The sequence below is a fragment of the Lytechinus pictus genome, unplaced genomic scaffold (assembly GCF_037042905.1).
Source record: "Lytechinus pictus isolate F3 Inbred unplaced genomic scaffold, Lp3.0 scaffold_26, whole genome shotgun sequence".
Classification (NCBI taxonomy): Eukaryota; Metazoa; Echinodermata; class Echinoidea; order Temnopleuroida; family Toxopneustidae; genus Lytechinus; species Lytechinus pictus.
In genome coordinates, this window is record NW_026974146.1 from 1331271 (window position 1) to 1356908 (window position 25638).

General features: G+C 35.4%; 1 protein-coding gene across 1 annotated transcript in view; it reads right to left on the minus strand.

The window, feature by feature from the left end:
* The window catches only part of LOC129263461 (uncharacterized), a 39856-nt gene extending 14649 nt beyond the window's left edge, over positions 1-25207 (minus strand). Inside the window, exons 1-6 of the mRNA XM_064115290.1 lie at positions 24811-25207; positions 14822-15123; positions 12397-12472; positions 11304-11587; positions 8614-10316; positions 1357-1521 (exon numbers count right to left, since the gene is read on the minus strand). Coding sequence (XP_063971360.1) covers positions 1357-1521; positions 8614-10316; positions 11304-11587; positions 12397-12472; positions 14822-15104 — 2511 coding nt within the window. The 5' untranslated portion in view covers positions 15105-15123; positions 24811-25207. The remainder of the gene's footprint in view (positions 1-1356; positions 1522-8613; positions 10317-11303; positions 11588-12396; positions 12473-14821; positions 15124-24810) is intronic.
* Between the last annotated feature and the right edge of the window lie 431 nt (positions 25208-25638).

Here is a 25638-nt window from a genome sequence, read left to right on the forward strand (position 1 = left end):
TATTTATAGGCTTTCGCATCCTACCGGGTACCCATTTAATGCCTGGGTGGAGAGTGGCAAATTGTAGATTGACACCTTGCCAAAGGACGCTAGGTCATGTTGGGATTCGAACACGGTCAGAACCGCTACACTACTGCTTGTAAATGTACATGTACAATGTCTTTGTCCATCAACTATCCATTGTAATCTATTTAAACGTTTCTTTCTTTCTCTTTTTACCAAGAGCTTCATAAAAGCAGAGCTCTACATGTAGGTTGAAAGATTGGCCCCAGTAACATTATTTACAGATTGGTGCTAATCGCATTAGTACTACTACACTGTACCTCATTTGATATGTCTGGTCCGAGCAAAGCTCCATCACAAACCATCAATGTGATTATATGCTACATTTGCTTTGTTTTAGCTTCCTAATATAGAAATAATAGATTGTTAATATGCCTGGCATTATTACGCTGTTAAGGTTATTACGGCATAAGGACTGATTTCTTTTCCCTTCTCTTTGCCCTCTCCCCTCTCTCTCTCTCTCTTTCTCTCTTTGTCTCTCTCTCTCTTCTTTCTCCTTATTCCCCTCAACCTATTTTCTATCTTACTATGTTCGATACCCTTTCTTCCCATCAGTCATTGTTCCTCATTCTCCCCATCTTGATCTCTTTTCAAGCTCCCATTTGCCCTTCAAGTTTCTTCTCTAAGATATGAATACTAAATTCTAACCATTCTTGTTTCTTCATATACTTGTATTTGCATTATTTATATATTTTTGGCATACCAATATGTTAGTACAATTATGAATTCATGTAAAAAAAAATCGGAACAAAATAAGTTAAACCACATGTTAGCATCTCCTCCTCCCCCTTCTCCTTACTTTACTATGAATTTCGTTATGAATAAAATTGACTCGTTATAATCCATGTGCATATTATCGCTTGCTTTATGTTTATGTCCATGTATATTCATTTTATGTTGCCCTGTATACTGTTCGTCTAAAACAGATAAACTGGGCTTATTGTAAGTGTTGCCCTTTTTATCGATAAAAGGTAGTTTATATTTAAAAAAATCATTTTTTTTTTCCAAATTGGTTGTTAAATCATTAATTTGTCTTACATGCATCTAGGAATGTCACTATAAAAGACTGGCATAACAAATCACTATAATGTAGGTAACTTAAATTGTGATCATATAAAGTCATCAGCATTATATAAAGATTACGATACATAGACTAAAATTATAGATCACTATCAGTATTGTTTTTAGCACTGTCATTCTCATTATTACTATCATCACTCATCTTCTTCTTCCTCCTTAAAAATTCTAACATCAACATGACCATCTTATTCTTTAAGATGAATTTCTACTTACTGTGGCTGTCCTTCCTTCTCTGGCAAGAGTTTCATAGAAGGTAGGGTGAAACCTTGCACTCAGTACAACATCCCTTAGTGATGGTGCTGAGCACACCATCACTGCAACCTCTTTTGATATACCTGGTCCATATGAAGTTAAATATCTACCAATATGCATTTTGATCTGAAAGTAGAACAATACATCACAATTACAATATTTTGATTGCATTATTTGGTATTTACATGTATTTATTTATTTATTATTGTCATTGGGTTCAGAATTATTGTTTTTATTCAAAGTGAAAAATCATATTTCATTTTCAATATCAATATTAAGTTTTAAACACGTGGAACACCTCTGGCAGTCTCGCCTGCATGACACAATTTGATATAGCAGCAGTGCTGCCTTTGAAAACGGCTAATGAATAATTATTCACAGAAGAAAACACTTATTATGATAAAATATTATGTCGATTGACTCAAAATGACCTTTGACAATGATCATGTGACCGAAGACATGCAAAACAATCATTCATACTTGATTACCGGATGTTTCATGAGCTTGATCCAAAAACATTCTTAGTTATGATACCATGCAATTATACTCCCAACACGGCCAGAGGTCATTAACCTTTAAATGACCTTTAATCTTGGCCATGTTCCTGAAATGCGCACAGGGTATTTAGGGATACATTGCTGCACTTTTATAGAAATCCCAAGAATGTCCTGTAATCTGTTTGGTCCAAATCGGATCAAATGATATTCAGCGAATTGCACTATTGCATCCAAAATGCACTATCCTGCACTCTGACGACAGAGTGCAGGATAGTACGAGTTCTGGAATTATATAGAATTATCTAGAATTTTGATCAAATATAGCATTCAGGGCAAATCAGTAACATGGGTGAGGGGGGGGGGGTTGTATAAAACAAACAACGCACACATTCTTGTGCATAGAGGATGTAAATAATGAACTCTGTGCTCAACTCGCCAAATGGATATACCGCACTCAGTCCTGCAGACCTCGGTGCGGTATATCCATTGGCTCTTCTCGCACATTGTTTATTATTTGGCCCTGCATGCAAGCGCTTACATGCATTATTTGTATAATGTCCAAGTTTCATGAACTAGATACATGTACATAAACTGCTAAAGTTTATGACATTTCCACAAATACCCCCAACATTACCAAAGTTTGTTGACCCTAAATGACCTTTGACCTTTGGTCATGTGACCTGAAACTTGCACAGGAGGTTCAAGGATACATGATTGCTCTTATGTTTAAGTTTCATGAACTAGATTCATAAACTTTTAAAGTTATGATGACAATTCCTCAAAAAAAAGAGACAACATGGCCAAAGTATGTTGACCTTATGTGACCTTCGACATTAATCATGTGACCTGAAACTCAGGCAATATACAGCGCATCCCCCCAAAAAGTCCCTCTGACATAGGGGTGAATTTATGTAAAAAAAATTGTGCTTTATGAATAAATTTTGCATAAATTAGCATAAATAATTTTCCAGACAAAATTTCAAAATTTTGTGTACAATTTTGGTGAACCTCATGCAGCTCTACAAGATGGAAGAAAAAAAAATCAAAATCTGTCAACAAATAAAGAAGAGGCATTTTCTGTGATTTATGAATAAATTTCGCATAAATTAGCATAAACAATTTGTGACAATCTTGATTATTTTCCCTATCCTTTGCCAACAGAGTCTGATTTGGTAGTCTAGTTGGGCAGCCTTTATAATGATAATTAGATTCCTTTCAGAGGTGCTATGTAGACCTCCTGTATATTGCAATGCTAGGCATGCACTTCAGGTGTTTTCTTTTGTATTCTTGGCTTGACTGATTATGCTATGTTGTAATTCAGTGTGATTTAACCAGTCTGCAGCCAGCTCTCCTCCTGAGAGGACCTGTTTTACGAGCTGGTGTAGCTCCAGGGAGCCACACCGGTTATACCCCTTTAGGTGCTAACAAGATTTGCTAACACTACATGTGTAAGTTACTTTTATTTTTGACAAGTTAATAGAGTGAATATAGAGAACCAGTTTGACTTTATTGCCACAATATAAGAGGCATTTCTCTTGATATAAAATATCAAAGATATTTAACATATTATTTAGCTTGTGAGCTTTTGCTTTTGAAAGGACATTTACTCCTTAAGAGTAGGAAGTGTAATTTTGTTAAATGTTTTAAGAGCATTGGCATATGTCCCACATTCATAATAGAACAAGTGCTTGCAGATATATGATAGTTTTATGCCTCTAACTCATGTATTATTGAATTGATTGATTAAGAGTCATATAGGAGTATTATATAGATTAGGGCGTGGCCTTTAAACTTATGCCACTGCTAAGTTGATACTTTAATATAGACCCTATATATTCTTATAAATATTGGGTGTCTCCTCTTTTCAGGCGGCCGTTACGTTACATTACATTACGCCACGTTACGGTGTTTCCTACCACATTATTGGTCTTCCGGGTTACTACATTACAGTGTTACTACGACGTTTCTGTTCTTACTACGGTTTTTTTGCCTTCCGGGTTACTGCGTAACTACTGTTACTGTAATACTGATCCAGATATTTCTACAAACAGAAGTATACGGCACTTCATATATTCCAAACAAGGTACATCTAGCGTTCCATAGACGTCTTCAGTTTGTCGCCGCATCTATCTACGGAGAACTGTATCACGTTACCATTGACTTTTTGTTCTGCGGTAGCTCTCGGGGAGCTACATGTAGTCCTTCAAGTTCAACTTCAAGATTCTCCAAACCTCCGAAGTTTTAGTGACTGTTTTGAAGAGACATTTAGAACACTTTACGGCTTCAACGGTATCCTTATAATATAAAGAACACTCGCGACGTAATATTAATTTTGGGTTTAGAGAGGGAGCTTGTTTTTTTGTAATTTGGCATTTGCCATTAGTCTATGTGATTTTCTATTGATTTACACTTTGTACAAGGCTCTGTTTTGTAAAGACTTCGCTAATTTTGTTATGAAAGGATTCAGTGATTTTTTAAAAATAAAGTTTATTTAAACTTTATTTGATGGCTGCTCTCTAGTTCTTGAGTCATTTGTGAATTGTGGGTGGTCAAGCAACCCGGTATTTAGATTTTTAATGAGTCGACACAATTGCCTTTGAACTTAAGTTTTTGACCTGAATTTATTTAGGGTAAAAATCCATTTTCAAAGTTAATTCGTGACACAATTTGCTACTGAAAACTTCAAAATTCTGTGTAGAAGTTTGATGAACCTCATGAAGTTCTACCAGATGGAAGAAAAAAATCAAAATCGGTCAACAAATAAAGAAGAAGAGGCACTTTCTATGATTTCTGAATAAATTTTGCATAAATTAGCATAAATAGTTTTCTACTGAAAATTTCAAAATCCTGTGTAAAAGTACATGTAGTTCTACCAGATGGAAGGAAAAAAATCAAAACCGGTCAACAATTAAAGAAGAAAAAGCATTTCATGTGAATTTTTAAAAGTATGAATTAACTAATTTCGCATAAATTAGCATAAAAATTGTTCTAGTCAAAATTTCAAAATTCTGTGTCGAACTTTGGTGGACCTCATGTAGCTCTAACAGATGGAAGAAAAAAAATCAAAATCGGTCAACAAATAAAGAAGAAGCATTTTATGTGAATTTTTAAAAATTTGCATAAATTAATTTCGCATAAATTAGCATAAAAATTGTTCTGGTCAAAATTCTGTGTAGAAGTTTGGTGAACCTTATGAAGCTCTACCAGATGGAAGCAAAACATTCAAAATCGGTCAACAGATAAAGAAGCATTTTTGGTGAATTTTGAAAAATGCGCATAAATTAGCATATTTAATGAATTTCAAAATTCTGTGTAGAAGTTATGAATCCCCCACCTAGTGCTATCATATAAAGCAAACAGAATTGAAATCGGACTTGAAATGGCGAAGAAGTAGCATTTTGAAATTGTGGACAGACGACAGACGACGGACGCCATGCCACGGCATAAGCTCATCTTACCCTTCGGGCCGGATGAGCTAAAAACCATCAAAAATGAAGTTTTTTTCATAATTGATAGGGGATCAGTGCATCAACTTCATAGAAAATATGAATGATGGATAAGTACAATAAGCTGAACAATGAAGGGAAAACCACGAGTGTATCATACTTTGCAAAAGCGAACATTACTTGTGGAAATATTTTTCTTTTTTTCATTCAAAAAGGTCCGGTGAATTAACTTTAGCCCATTAAGTTTGTTTTGGTAAGAAGCTGAATATATGAGAAAATTTAATCCTTCAGAAAGGCTAAATTGGAGAGAAGATTAAACTTTGGAAAAAAAAGGGATTTGTTTTGGATTAAACTCCATATAATTATTATAACGTTTGTTTTAATTATCTATCTCAAAGATACCATAGCAAATTTGTCAACATGTCAATTTACAACAGTGCGCTATCTTCAGCATCAGATTTTTCACGTTCATGAATTAACGGAGGTGTTGCAGTTCGTCACCTTTTATGTCCAAAATTCAGCAATGTTCATTTGTGTCCCGTCATAGAAGTAAGTTTCGTAGATTAATCAGATAATAGGGGAGATACATGTAATGTGTTGATTATATAATTATGTCAAGAAAGTCAAAGAGAGTTATTGACGAAAAACAGAAGTAAAAATTCATTATAAATGTACACCTGAAAAGGGGTTGAAGTTAGTAGACAATTTTTGGCTCGAAAGGCTCGTGTTAAATCTGATCACAATTGTCTTAAATGCACATAACTGAAATTTGTGTTATGAAGTAAAAGATACAAGATGTCTAAAATCTGAATATTTAATTAATGAAAAGCTTCAGTTGAAAGCTTTGTTTAGTTTTTTTTGGGAGCAATTAGTGATGTTGGAAAATGTGAACATTTCCAGGAAGTTCAGTTCGGTTTGGATTTATAATCTTAGCAAGAGCATGAAAATATAAGACTTCTTTTGGTGAGAAGAAGAGACAAAATATGTGGGTTTAATTTCATATTACAAAGTTTGGATTGATGTATTTTAAAGCATATCTATGCTTAAGACAAGCTGCTCATTGTAAGGTGAAAGTGCATAAATTTATATAGATCTATACAAAAGGATACAAATACATGGTCATGAGTCTGATACATGAACGATTGGTGAACTCATGAAGTGTATTTTTAAAAAGTAGAAATAAGTTTCTGACAAAACTAGTTTTGGTTCATGAATAATTGCATGTACATTCAATTTAGAGAAAAGCAGTTTTAAAAGCTATTAGTGATTTGTTTCGGCATAGTTGGACTCAACTATGCGTTGATGGCGCCCTGCCAAAATTGGGCAATGATTTTTTTTTTCTGCCTTTTGTATAAGGAGTGATTTTGATAGAAAATAATATTGTCTGCTACATTCAGACTTTCAGTTGATTTATATTAGTCTTAATCCATGCTTTTACTATAAACAATGAAAGTAAATTTTGGTCAGAATATTTAATAATACTTTGATGGACAAATGTAAATGCATCAAGACCAGATTACACAAGATATTCATTTTTTCATTCAGGTTGAGATGACTCAAAATATGCCGTTTTGTTTTATCATTTCAGATTGAATAAAATCTCCAAATCAACACTGTAGAAATATCTCAATTCCATGGTTCACATCTCGGCTTGTTCTGTACTATCCAAAGTTAATAAAAAGGAATGACATCAAGAATGCAATATAGTTAGAATTGAGCATGAATGAAATATACTTGTTGTCTCTTTGGGCATATTCCATTATCAAACTTGAAATGAATTGTTACTGTCTAATACTGTTTTTGCCCTTCCGAACATGCGTGATGTTACGATTTGATGAGCTTGGTTAGATCTTGGAGATTTTCTGGTCAGCTCAGGAAATTCCCTGATCAGAATCTGAATGATCAAAGGGGTTGATAATTGATATGCTAGGCAGTGCAGAATATAAGTGGTAGCAGTGGTGCATGTATGCAAACTTGGAATGGGCTGAAAAGGACCACCCTTACATAATAATGTGTTTACAAAGTATCAAATGCTTAAGTATTGAAAAGCTTGTTTTCAAACAGTCAAAGAATATTTCAATGAGTATACCATGTGAATAGAAAAAAAACTTGACACCTCCAAATTTAAGGTAAAAATATGTCATGAAGACATGGCCGAATGCAGAGATTTTTCACTAGGTGGGGGGGGGGGGGAAGCATGCATAAACTTTTTAAAAAAAATCAAAAGCTTGGGAGTAAAACGACCAAGCTTGTCACTGGGGCGTTTTAGATTTTGTCAAGAGAAATAGAAGGATTCTGTGTGTACTTTTGGTGAATTTTGTGATCAATTTCAGTAAAAAATGTAAGTTTTCAAAATTTGTGGGGGGGGGGGGGTAACTGCCACCCTCCTGCATACGGCCGTGCATGGAGGCATAATCATTATATATGGCTGGAAAAAGTTTCTTCTCCCAAATAATTTGATACCATATTTATGTGGTATGTCTTCACACTTGGATATTTCTTTGCAGTGATGTAAATTTTGATTTGCACCAAAGTAAGGCATGACTGCAATGAATGAATCAAGATTTTTATGATGCCATAATCCTACATGAGTTAGTACACATATTTGCACATCCCTTGTCAATAAAGTTAACTTGAGAACTGATACTAAAAAGTGTTTAAACATTTAAACAATTATAATATAAATTATTGAAAACATGTTTTGAATTTGATTTTAATGCAATCCTTGTAGGATTATGACATCATTGACATCTGGATTCATTCATTGCAGTCATGCTTTACTTTGGCACAAATCAAAATTTACATCACTGCAAAGAATACCTACTGATCATCCAAGCATTAACACATACCCCATAGATATGGTATACTTGGAAGAACATACTCTTTCATGCCTTTTTTAATAATTATGTGTTCATGATTTATTTTTCCATAAATTGGGGATTCGAGGTGTTAAGTTTTTATTGAACTCAACCGGTATAATAATTATCATAATATGCATGCATAAGATGGACAATATTTCAGTCCAATTCAAGATTCCAATATCTTCATACATGTACATGTATGTACTACTGATATTTTACTCAATAAATGAGAAACAAACTGAAAGATGGATGTTTGAATGGTTACAGGTTTTTTTTGTTTTATGTATAAGTCAATTTCAAGACTAGTAAGATCTTTCTGATGACTTTCAGCTACACTCCTGAAGGTGTGCTACTGTATTGAAAAAATAGAAACATGCATGAACTCAGGGAACTTTTCTGTTGTATCCAACTTACCGCCTTTGAATATATCCTAGTGAATGCATAACCAGCTATAGTGTGTGTGTCTTTTAGATCAATGGACAGAGATGACACTGAATTCTGAAGCATGGCGTTGGTATCTTCATCCTGACTCTCAAAGGTTACATCAACCAAGAAATTCATCTTCTCTTGTGCATCATCGCCTTTGCTTTGGGTGTACTGTTGTAACAGACATTTTGTGGTATACTTGGCAATGTTTTTGTCCTGTGACACAGTGAAGTACAGGAGATACCTAAACTCTTCCTTTCTAGGGAGCACTACTTCCTCAATCAGCCTGTTAAATTCAGTGCGATCTGAATCATAGAGAGAAGCAAAATAGACTGCAGCCATGAACTCCTGGAATAGTTTATGCGGAAAGAAGAATGTTGACTGCAGGTACGGACTGCGTTTATCATGAATGGATGAGAGCTTTTTCTCCTGTGACAACACCCCTACTTTGCATGCTGTTTCCACAGAGTCTGAGTACTGTTTAAGATCTCCCTCATTGAAAATAAGGTTGTTTGATTGTAGTCCAGTAAAAGCAACCTTGGCAATTGGTTCCAGAGGTTTCTCAATTTCAGAGCGATATGTATTGAATAATGGGCTACTTAAATCTTGGATCTCTTTCTGGACATAACGCACCTTTAGGAATTCAAACACTTCACTGAATATTTCAGAGAATGTTTGAAAAGACTTCAACTCTTCTTTCTTGTTGTCATCAAGTTCTCTCCACATGTGACAGAGCATAGATATGTAGATAGGATATGGCACCATATTCTCTGATATGATATCATTGTTTTCAAACAATTGGATGAATTCATCTGCTGTAGCCTCAGTGTCTTTGAAGTAATTGCGAATGTAAGCCTTTGCATTCTCCCTGCTAAAGCCTTCCACATGGATGAATGTGTATAGTCTTCTTAAACTCTCATTCCATCTTATTTCAGTGGCCTTCCATGGACGACTTGTCACCATTACTTGGCAAGTACGAAGTTCATCTGAGCCAAGAATATCTTCAACTGTGATATCACCTCTGTCCAAAGAACTTACATTGGGTTGGGTGTTAGTTCTTTGGTGCATAGATATACTTGCTGGACTTGTTTCTGGTCCAACTTTGAACTCTGACTGAGCACCTTCTGAACCTTGCTTGGTTTCAGAGTGCTGTACAACCTTGCCACTATACTCATCTAATCCATCACAGGCAATGAATACCTTTTCTGGATTTGAACGGATGTACTCGGTGATCTGACAGGCTGTTGCTGGGTTGTCCTTCGAGAGATATGACTTAACAATCTGACCAATTGTGTATCGCTTGGCTTCACGCAGAGGGATAATGAGTACCCACACAAACTTTGACAGATCTGGACTATCATTTATCCAGTCCCATGCAATCTTAGCCAAGAATGTGGTCTTTCCAGCCCCTGCCTCTCCTTGGATCATTATCCGTTTGGGGAAGATGCCGTTGACTTTGAGATTAAAGAGATCCTTATACTCAAGTTGACTCCTTTCCTTTCGTTTTTCTTTTTCCAAGAAAAGGTTTGTGTACATATCTTGGAATGGCACAATAGAATCAGGATCTAGTGGATCAGCTCTTATCATACAGAAATTAGTCCTGTACTTGAATTGGAGCTCATCTTTACATTTCTTTATCAGGTCCGGGGTAAGTGGTTTGGTCTCTGATACTGGAATTACCACAGGTGCACCTAGGAAAAAAATGTCACATCCTTAAACTTTAAAGTCACATGAAACAATTATAGACATATTTCTGTAAGCACAAGGTTCTATCGTCCAAAATGAATTTCATTCTCTTTAACTTTTCAATAGAAAAGTATGCTTCAAAGCATAAATTGAAGTACACGGAAATTCAGCGACAATCATCACCCCTTTTTTTAATTCGGTGCTGATATTGCAAAACAACACATTAACATGAACCTGTAAACAATACATGTAATTCAGTTTCTTGTCAAAATCATGAAGTGACCTCAGGAAATTTGAAGCAGTGTCGATCTTCTCCATAGCATTTTCATACCAGTTTTTATTGAGATTTGACCCAAAACAAGACTGTGCCTCCCGAAAATGTTATTTGAATGGCTGTGGCCCTAAATATAGACCATACAAGAGCGTGTCTGAGTGCATTTTAGTAATTAATTGACTATTTTGTAACAAATTTGGGTAATTTTTTAGTTAATGCGCCTTATGCATACTTTTGTATATAAAGTAATTCAATAATCACCAGATGTCCATATAGACATGTACATAAAAATTATGTATTTATTTGTTTATTGGCTTTTGGTTTTCTTTTTTTTCTTCATTTTTTGATGGAAATCGTGGGTGATATTATTTCAGTCATAAATTAAAAAAAAAAATCATGGTCAATTTATGTTTATTTGTATAATGAATGCATTTTTAATCGGGCGCGGTCCCATGGGTCAAAAATCTGTTTTCTGGGCAGCACCAACTCAATTTAGGAACGATTTTGATGAGGCATCAAAATACTCAAACAAACTGAAACATCACCATTTATATCCTAACTCTATAAGAAGTAAGATAAGTGTATCATTGTGTATAATAGTGAACCCGATCAAACAGGTCAATGGAATAGTGCCACTAGATAAAAACAGTATTTGTTTTAAGAATTGATTGAACTGATTTTTGAAGGCAGCCATCTTAACTTCCTTCTTCCCCTTTACCTGTTGACTTTGTCAATAGATTTCCAGTAATCAACTTGTGAGAAAGTAAACCTAAGTCACTATGATATAAAGCCTCTGCAAGATGAGCCCTGATGTTTGTGTCTGGAAGCTGTTTATCCCTCCATCTTGTGAAAGCTGTCATCAATGCATTGCAGTTATCTCGGGTACGCTCCTTGATGTTATCAAGGGTTACAATGGAGATATTCAGGTTAACGCCAACTTTCTTGTAGTAACTTGGTCCGATCTCTGTTGACAACATCAAAAGTTCTCTCTCACTGATGGTACTGTAGAAGAAATGAGAAATATCAAGTGCTAATATTATTGTGATGCATTATTGAGCACCAATTATCAAAATCAAATCTCATCTTCCCTATATCATACATTTGGAGGCAGTGGCGGACCGTGATGCATTATTGAGTACCAATTATCAAAATCAAGTCTCATCTTCCCTATATCATACATTTGGAGGCAGTGGCGGACCGTGATGCATTATTGAGTACCAATTATCAAAATCAAGTCTCATCTTCCCTATACTATACATTTGGAGTACGCAATTACTGTACATCATGCAAAGCCTCGTTTTATTGACAAATCTTAAAAGTAATGTACAAACCCAGTAGAATACACATGTACATGTATTATTTTCTACCTAAACTAAAATACTGTACAATCATCTTGAGTATTGAAGTGTGACATCAGTTGCCATGGTGTCATGGCGGGCTGGTTCTGATCAAAGTCACACCTAGCGATCATCTGTATTTGTAAATGACTTTGGCTCATCTGAAAAATAGGTTGCAAGCGATCATTTCGATAGCAGCCATTTTCTCCTATGAGAAACACACGCTTTCATTTGGCCGGGTTCATTCGTTTAGAACCAGGCCGCCATGATACCATGGCAACTGACCTCATCACTTTGGTACTCTATAGTCTTTATTAAAATGTTTATAACAATGTAAGAGTATGATATATCATGATCTAGATTTCTTATTTTGATGTTTGTCCAAATTTTCTAGCATACGAAGAAACACAGATTTTTAACGCTCTGGTCACATCCCCATGTGTACACCAAGTCAAGTATTGATTGTTTACATACTGTGGTAATGCTGACATGTCTGCTGCTCCTGTTGAAGTCGATGCTCTTGAAGTTGTTGCAGTTTCTTGTGAGACATCTTTATCATTTTAAAGAAAGAAAAAAATGGGAAAAAATATGGTAATATAAAATGCTATATAATTTCACCATAGACGGGGGAGGAGGATCAATTTGACCCCTGTTCAGATCTTGGCCGCTGATTGCGCGATCACCGTGTAATTTTGCACGTGCATAAAGCCAAACTATAAGACTATCTAGTAAAATTTTCCAAATATTGATTGTCTATATTTCTTATCATCTAATTATGCAAATAAGCATCTATATGAAATTTCCCCTAAATTTGTTTATTGTAGGTTTTTGCCTTTTTAATATAGCTAGTAGAATGCTTATTTTTTGAGAGAGTATTAATTTTTACATTTCTAACAGACAAAAGCTGCCAAAAGTCATGAATATCATGAACCAACAAAAGTAAAAATAATCATACATTTATAAATATAATTTTTGTTTTAAAAACACAACTTACATTGACTTTTGTACAAAGGATCACATTTTTGAGCTTTTTGGGGCCTGACATGCGCTTACAAAATAAAATGTTGCATAATTTCCAAACCACGTATCCGGGCGTCGAAAATTTGGTCTCAAATAATGCGCAAGACTTAAAAGTAAAAAGTCAGCAAGCGGCGCAGTTAAACAAAAATGCGCGACGGCATAGTGACAAAAATTTGTTGAGGGGGTCAAATGAGGATTAATGCAAAACTGTTGAATCATTTCACATCCTGGACCCCATCGTATACTATTGTGGTTTTAAACTTTTCTATCTAATGATAACTACCATGGTAACACTGCTCAACAGCCAATCAGAATCAAGGATTCCATGCAAGTTATGATTGGTTTACTTTTATGCAATGGGCCTCCTGGTTGGTATGCAAGTAAGGAGGGAACCATCGGTATCACCCACTCATGATTTCTTTCGTATGTTATTTTTAATACGAAATATAATATATCAAAATTGTTTCCTCATTGTAATGTGAAAGTTTTACTCTTTCCTATTAAACATATGGCATTGCCATTTAATTAACCCTTTGGTGGTTAAATCTGTATTCTCATATGTTTAACAACTGAAATTTTAAAAAATTGAAAAAAATGAATAGTGAGTGAGCTACATCAGCCATGAACTCTCTCATTGCAAACCACTGAAATGTGAATAACTACGAAAAAAGCATCACAACTTTCTCATCTTGTTAAATTTTGATAAAATTTCAGCATTATGCTTGATTGAACGTTATCTTTTTATCCAAATTAATTTGTTCTTATGGAGGACTTGACCTTTATTAATTATATACTGTACTACCACTGAGAATTCCTAATGTACTACACTCAGAAAGGCATTCTGCAAGCAAAGCCATTAACAAACTAATCTCAAACAGGTTTAATAGATTTCATTTAACTAAAGACATGAACAAATATATTACCACATATCTAACTCTTTACAAAAAATATTGCTTAACTTTGAAATTCAATAACTTCAGATTTTGATGAAATTTTGAACATTTTGCTGTGTGCATTCTACTACAATTATTTAGATATGAATATCTTCAGCCCGGAGTATCCCTTTAACGATTTATTGATTATTCACTTTTATTTGACTTCATTTGCTTTATAGGAAATGCAGGAAATCTGTCAAAATATAGGTCTATACTCTCGACTAATTTGAGAGCAATTATATGGACAAAACCAAAATATGTATGTGTTAAAAATTTTACAGAAGGGAAATCAAAGTTATTGTTTGCAAATTATTAATCTAACCTTGGTTTGGTCCATATAACATTATGTGCTTACACTGATATTTTATCTAACGCATTTGGAGAGTACATGTATAGCACAGTTAATTTTACAATGAAACTAAAGCAAATATTAATGAAAAATATGAAATACATGTAGTGCAAAATGATTTGTAAGCTCATAAAGGTCTACCCAAAGACTTCAAAGGATTCATCAAGAAGTAAAGAACGTATCAAGTAACATGAAAAACTGGTGTAATAACTATTTTTTACAAAATTAATATAACCTCTCAGCATGGCTTTGAAATTTTGGGATCCCTTGTGGTCTATTTTCGTTATACTAAACGAAAGGATAATTTCTAAGTTATCTTTAATTTTTAGATATTTTTTATTATCGAACACTACATGTACCAGTATTACGTTGTACGTAAATATTTGAAGTTAAAATTAGAATTAAATGAGAAGGGGCCATAAAAAATATATATTTAAAAAGGAGAACATCACCCTTCCCTCTCCCGAAGAGACATACCCACTCGCAAAGAGCAGTTCAAGGAATTTTTATTATAATAAAATTCATTAAATTACATCATTTTAAAGGGGATCTCGCTTTTATGTATTTTTAAAAGGAATATGTAAGGCCACCTTACCCTCTCCAGATGGGAAGAAATCATCTACTAATTCCGCAAATCCAGCGTCTTCAAGTGCCTTGATGATATCAGGTATTTGGTTTGCTCTCCGTGTCTTTCTTTTCCAGTCGAAGAGCATGGAGGTGGTTCCTTCGGAACTGTCATTTCGTCTATTTGTACTGATGTATGTACTGACTTCGGACTTCTTGAATCCCAGTTTCAACCCGAACTTAAATACGTTCTTATGGTCACCCACAGCCTCTGCTAGGTCGATGAGTTTTTCCTCTGTTAAGGTCTCCGTCATGGTACTTGGTGATTTTTGCCTGATTTTTTTCAATTAAAAGCAGATTAAATGAGAAAAAGGCATGAGAATGTGGGTGAGAAAACTAAATGAAAATTTCCAATTCTTCTCCGGTCACTCCTGCAAAACCATTTTGAGAAGGCCACTTGAATGTGGAGTACCCCAAGGCTCTGTTGGGGGACTTGTTCTGTTTTCCAGTAGTTTGAGTGCCCAACATCATTTCCAGGTGACATACAGATAACATTCTTCATCTGCTACTTCTACTACCATGGGTGTCGATTTGTGTGGAGGGGATGAACAAGATCGTAAACAGAATTTTTCTGGAGGGGGGGGGGCGTAAACATTTCTGATGAAACTCAAAAGCGAGGGAGCAAATTAACCAAGTTTGCCATTGGAGCGCTTTTGCATTTTCTAAAGTGAAATTGAAGGATTTTGTGCACACTTATGGTTAATTTTGTGAATATTTTTCAGTATAAATATTTTATTTTATTTTTTTTTTTTGGGGGGGGGGTGGTAACTGCCTCTCTACTCTGCTTATCAGGCTGTGACAAGCTTTGTATTAATGATTGGATAAGGGAATATCATGCCAGACGACAGTAATAGACTGGATAGGGGAATATCATGCCAGACCACAGTAATAGATTAAGGCGGGTGCAGAAAGAGACGCAAATATTCTCAAAAGTTTAGCAAGGCTTAAAAAATAGGCATGACACGGTGCAGCACCGAATTTTTGCGTTACAGAATTATCACAAAAAATGTAGGTGGGGGGTCAGATCCCTCGTCTTATTAGTGGACCCCTGCAATACAAGTTCAATATAATAGTATCAAAACATATCAAAATGTTTTGTTAAAAAAAATAATCATAACTTTTAAAGTATAGTATCAGACAGCCAAATAAACTTGACCCAATCCCCCCCCCATAGGCTTGAGATCGCATGCTGGATGTAACATCATCAATCGAGTCGGCGTCACTTGTATTTTAAGATAGACAATGGTATGTAACCAAGCGGTTGCAGACAATAAAATTATCTGCTTTCATTCAATTCCTTTACATTTCCGTAATTCATCATTGATGTTAGACGTTGTTAATAATACAGGTCAGCTCTAAGAAATCTTAACTCTTTAACATTTAGTTGATGATGTCACTGCAGGAATGAGGTTTGGTGCTCCTTTTACATGTAACCCTAACTTATCTGCAGGGGGGGGGGTGCTTTCAGGCACCCTCAAAATTGTTCGAGATATATCAGCTGCACAAATTTTTACCATGCCGCTCACCGACTATTTAATCTTAAGTCTCGCGCAGCTTTATACATGTAGACCAAATTTGTGATGCGCGGGCATGCGGTAACAAAATAAACTAGATTTTAATTCGTCATGCGGACGAATTAGGTGGTCTGTCCTTATTCTCGCCATCATGATCACTATTACCATGTTCAAGCAGATCAATATGATCTTCATGATGACAACGGAATGTTCATTATGGATGGAATACTTGTGAAAGACGGGAGATGATAAAGCACTGTGAAAAGGGTCTCTTTGATATATGAAAATACATGTGATATGAAAAAAGTAATTATAATCTGTTTAATCTTGCTAAATTTTAACTTTCATACCTTTTAATTATCATAAAGGATCATGTACGAGGTGGTAAAAAGAAAAAAAAATGAAAAAAAAAATCATCTTGTTCACCCCCAGGACTCGAACCTGCGCCCCCGAGAACTCAAGTCAAGTGCGTTATCCATTGAGCCACGATATTCCCCATAGAGATTACACGTTCCCATAGAGATTACACGTAAGCAAATTTGAGAATTACAAATCCAATTTTGGAAGCGAAAAACGGGCATGATCCTGACATCTGATCGAAAAATGGAGGGCACACTTCCGAAAGCTTAGAATCTCAGCTACATCATACCAAAAGCTCAGGGATAACTAACAAGAAAAAATGGAGATATAGCTCACGAAATAGAGGAATGTAGAATATAGTTTTGAGAAAAAGTCATGTCCCATAGAGATTACACGTAAAATGAGGAAAAATGACATGCCTCTTTTCATCGCAATTTTACACCATGATGCGTTTTTCAAAATGAAAATTCATGGTCACTGACGAGAAAGAGTACATTCTAAACTACAACATATTGAAATCTAGGCGACAAATGATCAATATTCACGGAGTTATGATCAAATTTGCATAAATTTGATGACGTCATTTTTGAAAAAATGAAATTTTCAGTTTAGGCGCAATTTTGATGACGTCATGATCAAATTGAGGGACAATGGTGACATGAAATTAAATCTACAACTCATACTCTATCGATATATGAAAAAAAAAATTGGGGTCAAAGGACTATTTAAAGAGCTACAGTGAATTTTCAATAGACATGTTTTTGCCCATATATGGCCTGTAGTGAGAGCTCGCGCGCACACGTGCTGCAAACTTTAACGGGTGTTAATTTCGTTATTAATGGTCGTAGAAGGTTGATCAAGGTATCAAATTGCTCAGAATTATATTATCAATGCAATGATATAAAAAAAACGGCGTTTCTGCGTTGCGTTGAAGGCGTTACGCGCGGAAACGCGCGCGCATACGTGTGCGCGCGCAAATTTTTGAAATGCTTGAAATGACCTAAAACGTATTTTACTTTGGTCAAAAAGTGATTTTGAGCATTTTAAAAATTTGATGAGCGCATACGCGCGCGTCGTGACCTCCAGGTGACCTTTGATGACATGACCTTTTGACCCTTGACCTGAAGTTGATGTGATATTAATTTGATTGATTTTTGATAATTGATAATGGAGATATGATCAACAATGTGATTTTACAAAATGGCGCCTGGATGACGTCATCATGACCTGATGACCTTGAAAAAGTTGATTTTACTTGAAATCATAGGGCTTGATGACTGACAGAAATTTGAAGGAAATTGACCATGTCGATTTCGAGTGAACGTGTGTACAAAAAAGTGTACGGAAGAAATAAAAATAAATAAATAAAGAATAAATAAAGAAAGAAAATTCTGGCGAAATCAATAGGTGATCTGTCGTTGACAGACCACCTAATTATGCAACATTAAAGGAGAATGAAACCCAAAATGTAATACCACATAATATCATTGATAAGTAAATGATAATCAAAATTAATCCACTTATACCCAAATCCAATTTCCCAGAGTGGAGTACCACCTCTTCAAAGTTAGACTTCTTCACGTTCAAAGTCTCTGAATGGAGATCGCCATTGTAGCGAGGTTCGTTCAAAATTGTGACGTCAGCGACGTACAACTGCTCTCGGTACTAATTTCCATGTGCAGCTAGTCACAGGCTGAAACCAACCCAGAGTTTGCATAATATAGATACTTTTTTTACAAGAAATAAATATAATATACACATAAAACACTTGAAAATATTATCAAAAAGCTATTCAAATTATTTTATGGTTTAAAACACAAATTGATGAGTTTTGATAAAAATGTTTACACATTTATTTACGATATCCAAATTGGCAAATTTGACAAAGCTAAATTTGTACGTAGACAGTACAGCCGTCCCCGGTCGCCCACTCATCACATGTATTGCGAGGTTAGTATTAATACTACTAAGCCAGCACCGTGAACTGCGTTTGGTAGTGGATTTCTATCTAGTGGGTCGCGCGTGCTGGGATCCTCCTTCTGGTGTCCACAACACACGACTTCTGTGGCTTGATTTTTCTGTGCGCGGCAGCATGTAATGAACCCTTGAGTGCCGACCGCCGGCCCCCGAACCGAGTGATCGTGTTAACTGTTATGTTGGAAGTTTGGTTGTCTATCCCGTTTGAATATCGTTAAATTGTTAATTGTGCTATTTTTCAATATATCTAACGTTGTTTATTATTTGTTACCGTCGATTTTAAGTAAAACAAAACTTATCGGACGTTTGTATTGAAATAGAACTTAGTTAGAAGGCCCGAGAGCCTACGACTTCGAATCCCAATACTCTGCCGAAGAAATCTGTAAAATGCTCGCTACGAACAACATCATTCCTCGTGAATTTGGAAGAATTGTTGTATTTCTCCACCTTTAGTGCAGCCACTCATTTTTTAAAGAGATTTCTGGCCTCTTCTGCGGATCAGGAATTTGGCAAAAGCTGCATTTCGTGCCCCTTTCTGACCACTCTGGTCCATGTATTTTATGCTAGCAATCAAAGGCGAGTGCCGAGGTCGGACACCAAGTTGTACGTCGCTGACGTCACAACCCCCCACAGAGATATAGGGAGTATGAGCAAAATGGCGATCTCCACGGGTCTTTCAAATATCAAAATATTGATAATTTTGACTTGGCATATCATGGGAAATAGGAAACCGTTCTGCCTCATTTTAATTTTATTTTAATCAGTGAAATGTAATCAGTTTATGACCAGATAATAAATCTATCCTTTCATTCTCCTTTTAAGTTCTTGTCAGACCAAATTGCTCAAGATGTATCTATCATGTACAAAGTCACTACAAAATCTGTTTCACCTATTAAAAGAGGTTCAATTATTCTCATTTTCATTGACAACAGTCATTTAAAGGTAAATGCTAGTTTTGGTAACAATTTCAAAATGAGTTCGTACAGAATCCAATGAAATGACCACCAAAGTGTCTGTTTGTATAAATAAAACGTATGTGCCAAAGGATTTTGGAAGAAATTGCGTAATTGCTGAGAAATCAGCAAATAAGCACAGGATTCTGGTAGAGCGTCAGGCCCGACATTCAAAGCAATAATTATACACTGTCCCACGTGCGCTTATCTTTGTTGGGGATCTTCAGTCTGAACATTTTTCAGCGTAGATTTCAAGATTTCACAAAGTTCAGTTTATGTAACTGTACCAGATCTAGATCCTCGATGATATACTGACAATTAAGCCTTGTTTTACAGACTTTCTCATGAAATCAGTGTTTACTGCAACTACTGGAATTTCTCTTTAATTTGACGCTATTTATAAGAGAAATAATGTACCCAATGATTTTTTCCAGAAATTGTAACAAAAAGGTTTTTAAAAAGAAATACTTTAGAAATTTTAAAAAAATCAATAAAATACATGTACATAATAAAATTTATTTTGTTACCAGATTTTTTTCCGCTACGTTTTTGATAAAATATCTGATGATGATTATGATAGAATTTTTGAAAAATATACCCCCCAAAAAAAACATAAAGATGGAGAAAATAATCACGATATTTCGTTTTTCTTTCAGATTTTGGTTTAAGATATTTCAGTATAAGACAGATCTAGTACATCTAGTAAATCTGTATAAGATGAAGATTGTTAACAATGAAAAATTTGTATTTTCTAAAAAGGAGTTGGAAGATAATTTTGTATGAATGTACGCTTAATAGAAAGAACTTTGAAAGGCAACAGTAAATTTTGATAAATAAAGGTCCTCTGGTATGTCAAGTTTAGTTTAAAATAGGCGGCTTAGCTTCAGCCGGGGTAATAATATGATACCAATAGGAGCGGGCTATACATGGGTCAAAACTATTTTTTTGTCATTTCAATATGGCAACAGTTTTTTTTATTCCTTGTCATGTATCTCAACATAAAAATGACAATATTTTTTGTCTCGGGTCCGAGAAAAAAGTGTGCCGGGCCAAAATTGCAGTGAAAACCCCCCAAAATCACTGTTTTGGCCACAACTTCTTTATTTGGTGGTCTTTTTTCTCTGGTTTTGGTGTCTATTAATATGTTGGTTTTTTTTTTGGGGGGGCAGACAATTCGTTTTTCCTCTAATTAGTACTTTTAAACCATGTAGATCTAAAAGATAATTTTACTTAAATTTGACAATTTTTAAAGCCTTTTTTCAGGCAAAATTAAGTAGGTTTCATTTTCCTGGAGTTCTTGGATATAATGATGATACGAATTCAACAATAGCAAGTAGCTTCATGTACATGTAGCTATATTGCTTTTATTCCTCTACTTTGGGTTTCACGGATATTTGCAAAATATCTTATTAAACAAAAAAAATGTCAATTATCTATTGGGGTTATACAGTATACAAAGTACTACACATACTACATTGCATACATATGTCCATGCATTGACCACCATGACATATAACAAGGCCTGTATATAAACTAAAGTATCATAGAAATGAGCTCTAAATGCCTCAGAAATTGAAGATATGTTTTGCCTCAGAAATTGAAGACATGTTTTGTCAAATATGCTAATTCAGGGGACAGAGAGAGGAAAATATAATAAACAATATATAGATTATAGTCAACCCCGCATTATGGCATTTACAGTTTACACTGTAGCTATTTTGGGCCCGTTGCATAAAAATTTACCATAACGTTAACTTTGCCATCCAATGGTAACTTGCATAGAATCCATGATTCTAAAATTGGTCGTTGATCAGCGTTACCATGGTAGTTACCTGACCCCATTTAAAGCTAAATGAACGTAGTTGCAGTAAAACACTGATTTCGTGAGAAAGTCTGTAAAACCAAGGTAAAGTATTGATATATCATCGTGGATCTAGATCTGGTACAGTTACATAAACTGAACTTTGTGAAATCATAATATCTAGCTAAAAAACGATCACACTGAAGGTCGCCAACACAGATAGGCACACGTGGGACAGTGTATCATTATTGCTGGAATAAAGACCCGACGGAAGTGACCGAATCCGCGCTTATTTTGCTTATTTCTCAGCAATTACACAATTTCTTCCAGAATCCTTTGGCACATGTTTTTTATTCATACAAACAGACACTTTGGTGATCATTATATTAAATTCTGTAAAAAGTCATTTTGAGATCGTTCCCAAAACTGGAATTTACCTTTAAAACATACAGTGGGTTGGTTAATGAAGAAGATATAGCTAAAAATGTGATGTACATACATATGCAAGTGATATTCATGAGCAATTTACATTACATCTGGTTTCATCATGTATATTTACATGTATAGCTGACAAGCAATCAAATTCACAATTCACAATCTAATTCTAAAGCTCAGATCCTCATTTCTATGACATTACCGGTATACACAGGACTTGTCATATGTCATGCTGGTCAATTCATGGAGTATGTACAGTGCATTGTATACCGTATAGCACCTATGGATAAATGACATTTTCTTTTATTTGATCAGATATATTTTTTGCAAATATCTGTAAACCCCAATTCAGAGAAATAAAAGCAATATATCTGCTTGCTATTTGTTCAACTAGTATTGTCTAATCTCAAGAACCACAAGATGATGAAACCTACTTTGGCTGAAAAGGGGCTTTAAAAATTGGTAAATTTAAAGGTCAAGTCCACCCCAGGTAAATGCTGACTTGAATAAATAGAGAAGAATCACACTAGCATAGTGCTGAAAATTTCATCAAAATCGGATGTAAAATAAGAAAGTTATGACATTTTAAAGTTTCGCTTATTTTTCACAAAACAGTGATATGCACAACGAGGTGAGTCAGTTGATGATGTCTATCACTCACTATTTCTTTTGTTTTTTTATTGTTTGAATTTTACAATATTTCAGTTTTATAGATTTGACAATAAGGATCAACTTGACTGAACCATATAGTATTACACAATGCTAATTCCATATGTTCAGGGAGAAATTAATTGTTGTATCACTTGACAATGAGAAAATTAGAATATTTCATATAATAAAATACAAACAAGATAATGAGTGGATGACGTCATAGTCTCCTATACTGACCAGGATGTGCATATAACTATTTTGTGAAATTAAGCGAAACTTTAAAATGTCATAACTTTCTTATTGTACATTCGATTTTGATGAAATTTTCAGCACTATGCTACATTGTAGCAATTCCCTGGGGTGGACTTGACCTTTAAGCATTTTTAAAGGTCTCATAGCAAATGCACATGGCCAGGAGGAGCACAAAGCTAGCAGCACTTCAAAATCAACATTTTAGCTAACATTGAGGGATTTGGCATATCTAAGCTCATATTTGAGTAGGTCAGATCATTTCTTGTTGGTCGACAGCACCGTGTTTGTGTGAATGGTGTGTTCTCTGACTGGGCTGATGTAACCAGCGGAATACCGCAAAGGAGTGTCGTCGGATGACAAAGATGCTGAGTTATTACAAGTGGATTTAGAGGTAAAAATGGCAAAGGTAAAAATGCCAGAGGTAAAGATCATGACATGCTACTTACATCAACAAGAAAAAGACAGAGCCGTTCCAGAATATTCATGGCGGTGTGCATATAAATGTTTTCACAAAATATTGATAAATTTTAAAATTCAATAATTTCTCAGTGACTGACCTCAGAATGTACAATTTTTTATCATGACCTCTGGTAGGCCCATGCACCTGACCCAAACCTGGCACTACCTCTTGGTCATACCTAAATGTTTCGATCATATCTTCTCGCACACTGCGATATGCTAATGTAGGAAGTTTTAGTTGAATCAATCTTTGTTCATATGGATGGTTCTTTACTTCAGGTACCAACTTAGTGGCCCTTCTTTGTACATTTTCTATTGCTTGAATGTTTCTTTAAGTATGGACTCCATACTGCAGGAGCATACTCCAAATCACTCACACGTATTGCGAGGTTAGTATTAGTATACTAACCTCGCACCACGAACCGCGTTTGGCAGTGGATTTCTAACTAGTGGGTCGCGCGTGCTGGGATCTCACTTCTTGGGTCCACAACACACGACTTCTATGGCTTGAATTTTCTTTGCGCGGTGGCATGTAATGAACCCTTGGGTGACTCCAAATGAGGTCTAATCAATGCTTTGTATAGGAGTAAGAAGTTCTCCTTGTGACATGTGAAGATAAACAAATGTTCCTCTAATTAGATTCATTAGCCTATTGGCTTTATTTATCTTTGACTGAAAGTGCTGGTCAAAACTTAGACCAAAAGCTTCGGTCTCTGTTATGTTGGTTGTTCAGCTGAACTCCGTTGGCTTCACTCACCAAATACAGAGACCGAAGTTCTAGCGCGATCTGTACAGGGGACTCAATGGCCATATGTTTATGTACTTAAGATCGGATAAAACGGGGAAGTGAATTTGCGCGACAGCCGAGGTAAGTCACTGTTTTTGTTCCTTTTAACTTGATTTTTCTCTGTTTTGGGGCAATTAATGCCAAGAGGGAATATTAATTTGCATTTTGGTCGCGTTAATTTTCAAAATTTTTATTCATTAAAGACAAAAATAGAAGAGCCCCGACGGGGGGATTTTGCATTGCAAGTCCCCTAATGGTGGCTGCACGCTAGCGAGCCGTCTGTGTACGAGGAGAAATTTAAAAAAAAAAAAAGTTAAAAAACTCCTCGAAACAGACGGCTGCCAGCTGTCTAGTCAAAACTAAGCTTTGTCATGTTTGTGTCGACAATCACTCCTAAATCTTTACTAGTTTCAACTTGCGATGTGAGGCATTCTCATCATGTGTCATTGTATAGGCATTAAATTCATCATTCATTTTACCTATTGTAAGTACACAACATTTATCCAGGTTGGAACTTTAACAGCCACTTGTCAGACCAGGAAACAAGTCTGCCTGTAATAACTCGGCATCATTATCATTCTCTACATGTTTATATCTTATTATTCTTATTATTATTACCGGATGTACTGGAAAAATGCAGAAAGCTGCAGCCAAGTTTCCAGGTCTAGCTTTCGTCCAAGTTCATTATCATTCTCTACATGTTTATATGAAGATAGGCTATATTCTTACTACATGGCAATTAATGGAAAAAGAACATCTCGATCATCTCACCTGCATGACCTGCAGAATATAGAATATTATCTGATCATTCTTCCCAGTCAGCACTCATCCTACGAACGAGGTTCTTCTAGCCATGGTCAATGCAACTGTATAGCCTAGGCTATAGGCCCTAGGCCAACAAATGTGATTTGTGAACTCGATAGATTCCAGTCAATTTTGCCAGTAGTAGATCTTGTTGTTTAACGACTGATTCTGAACACTTGATCAACATCCCAGCACTTTAATAGTAGATGTCTCCATGATGATGAAAACAATGACCACCAATGAACTGTCAAAGTTCGGAATAGATGAGGAAGAAGAGTTTGTACAGTACGCGTACGCGTACGCGGCCAATGACCAAAATGGCCGATGTCGACAGACACTTCCTGCAACGCGTCACGGGGAATCCCCGAGAAAAACTGTTTCCTAATCGACATACAGATGGCGCTATTTAAAATCTGTGGAAGATAAAATCCAATTTTTTTCCGGGCATGTTACTGTTGTTATTCAGCTAACTTTTTATCCCGAGGGGGGGGGGGGGCACTTCCATTGACCAGTGGATACCATGCGTGAACATTGGGTTTGAAAAACACCCTAAACAAATATTTTTACATGTTCTGAAAATGCAACCCTTAACAAGTATTGGCGTCAATCCTACCCTTATACCAGGTATGAAATAAAATAAAATAAACGATACCCTTCAGTGACAAGCATTCCCTAAAAAATATTTATATCTAAATAACATAAATACAGTAAAATTCACAAAGCAAAGCAAAGCAATTCACAAAAATCGGATAAAAAAATTATTGAATTTTAATTTTATCAATATTTTGTGAAAAC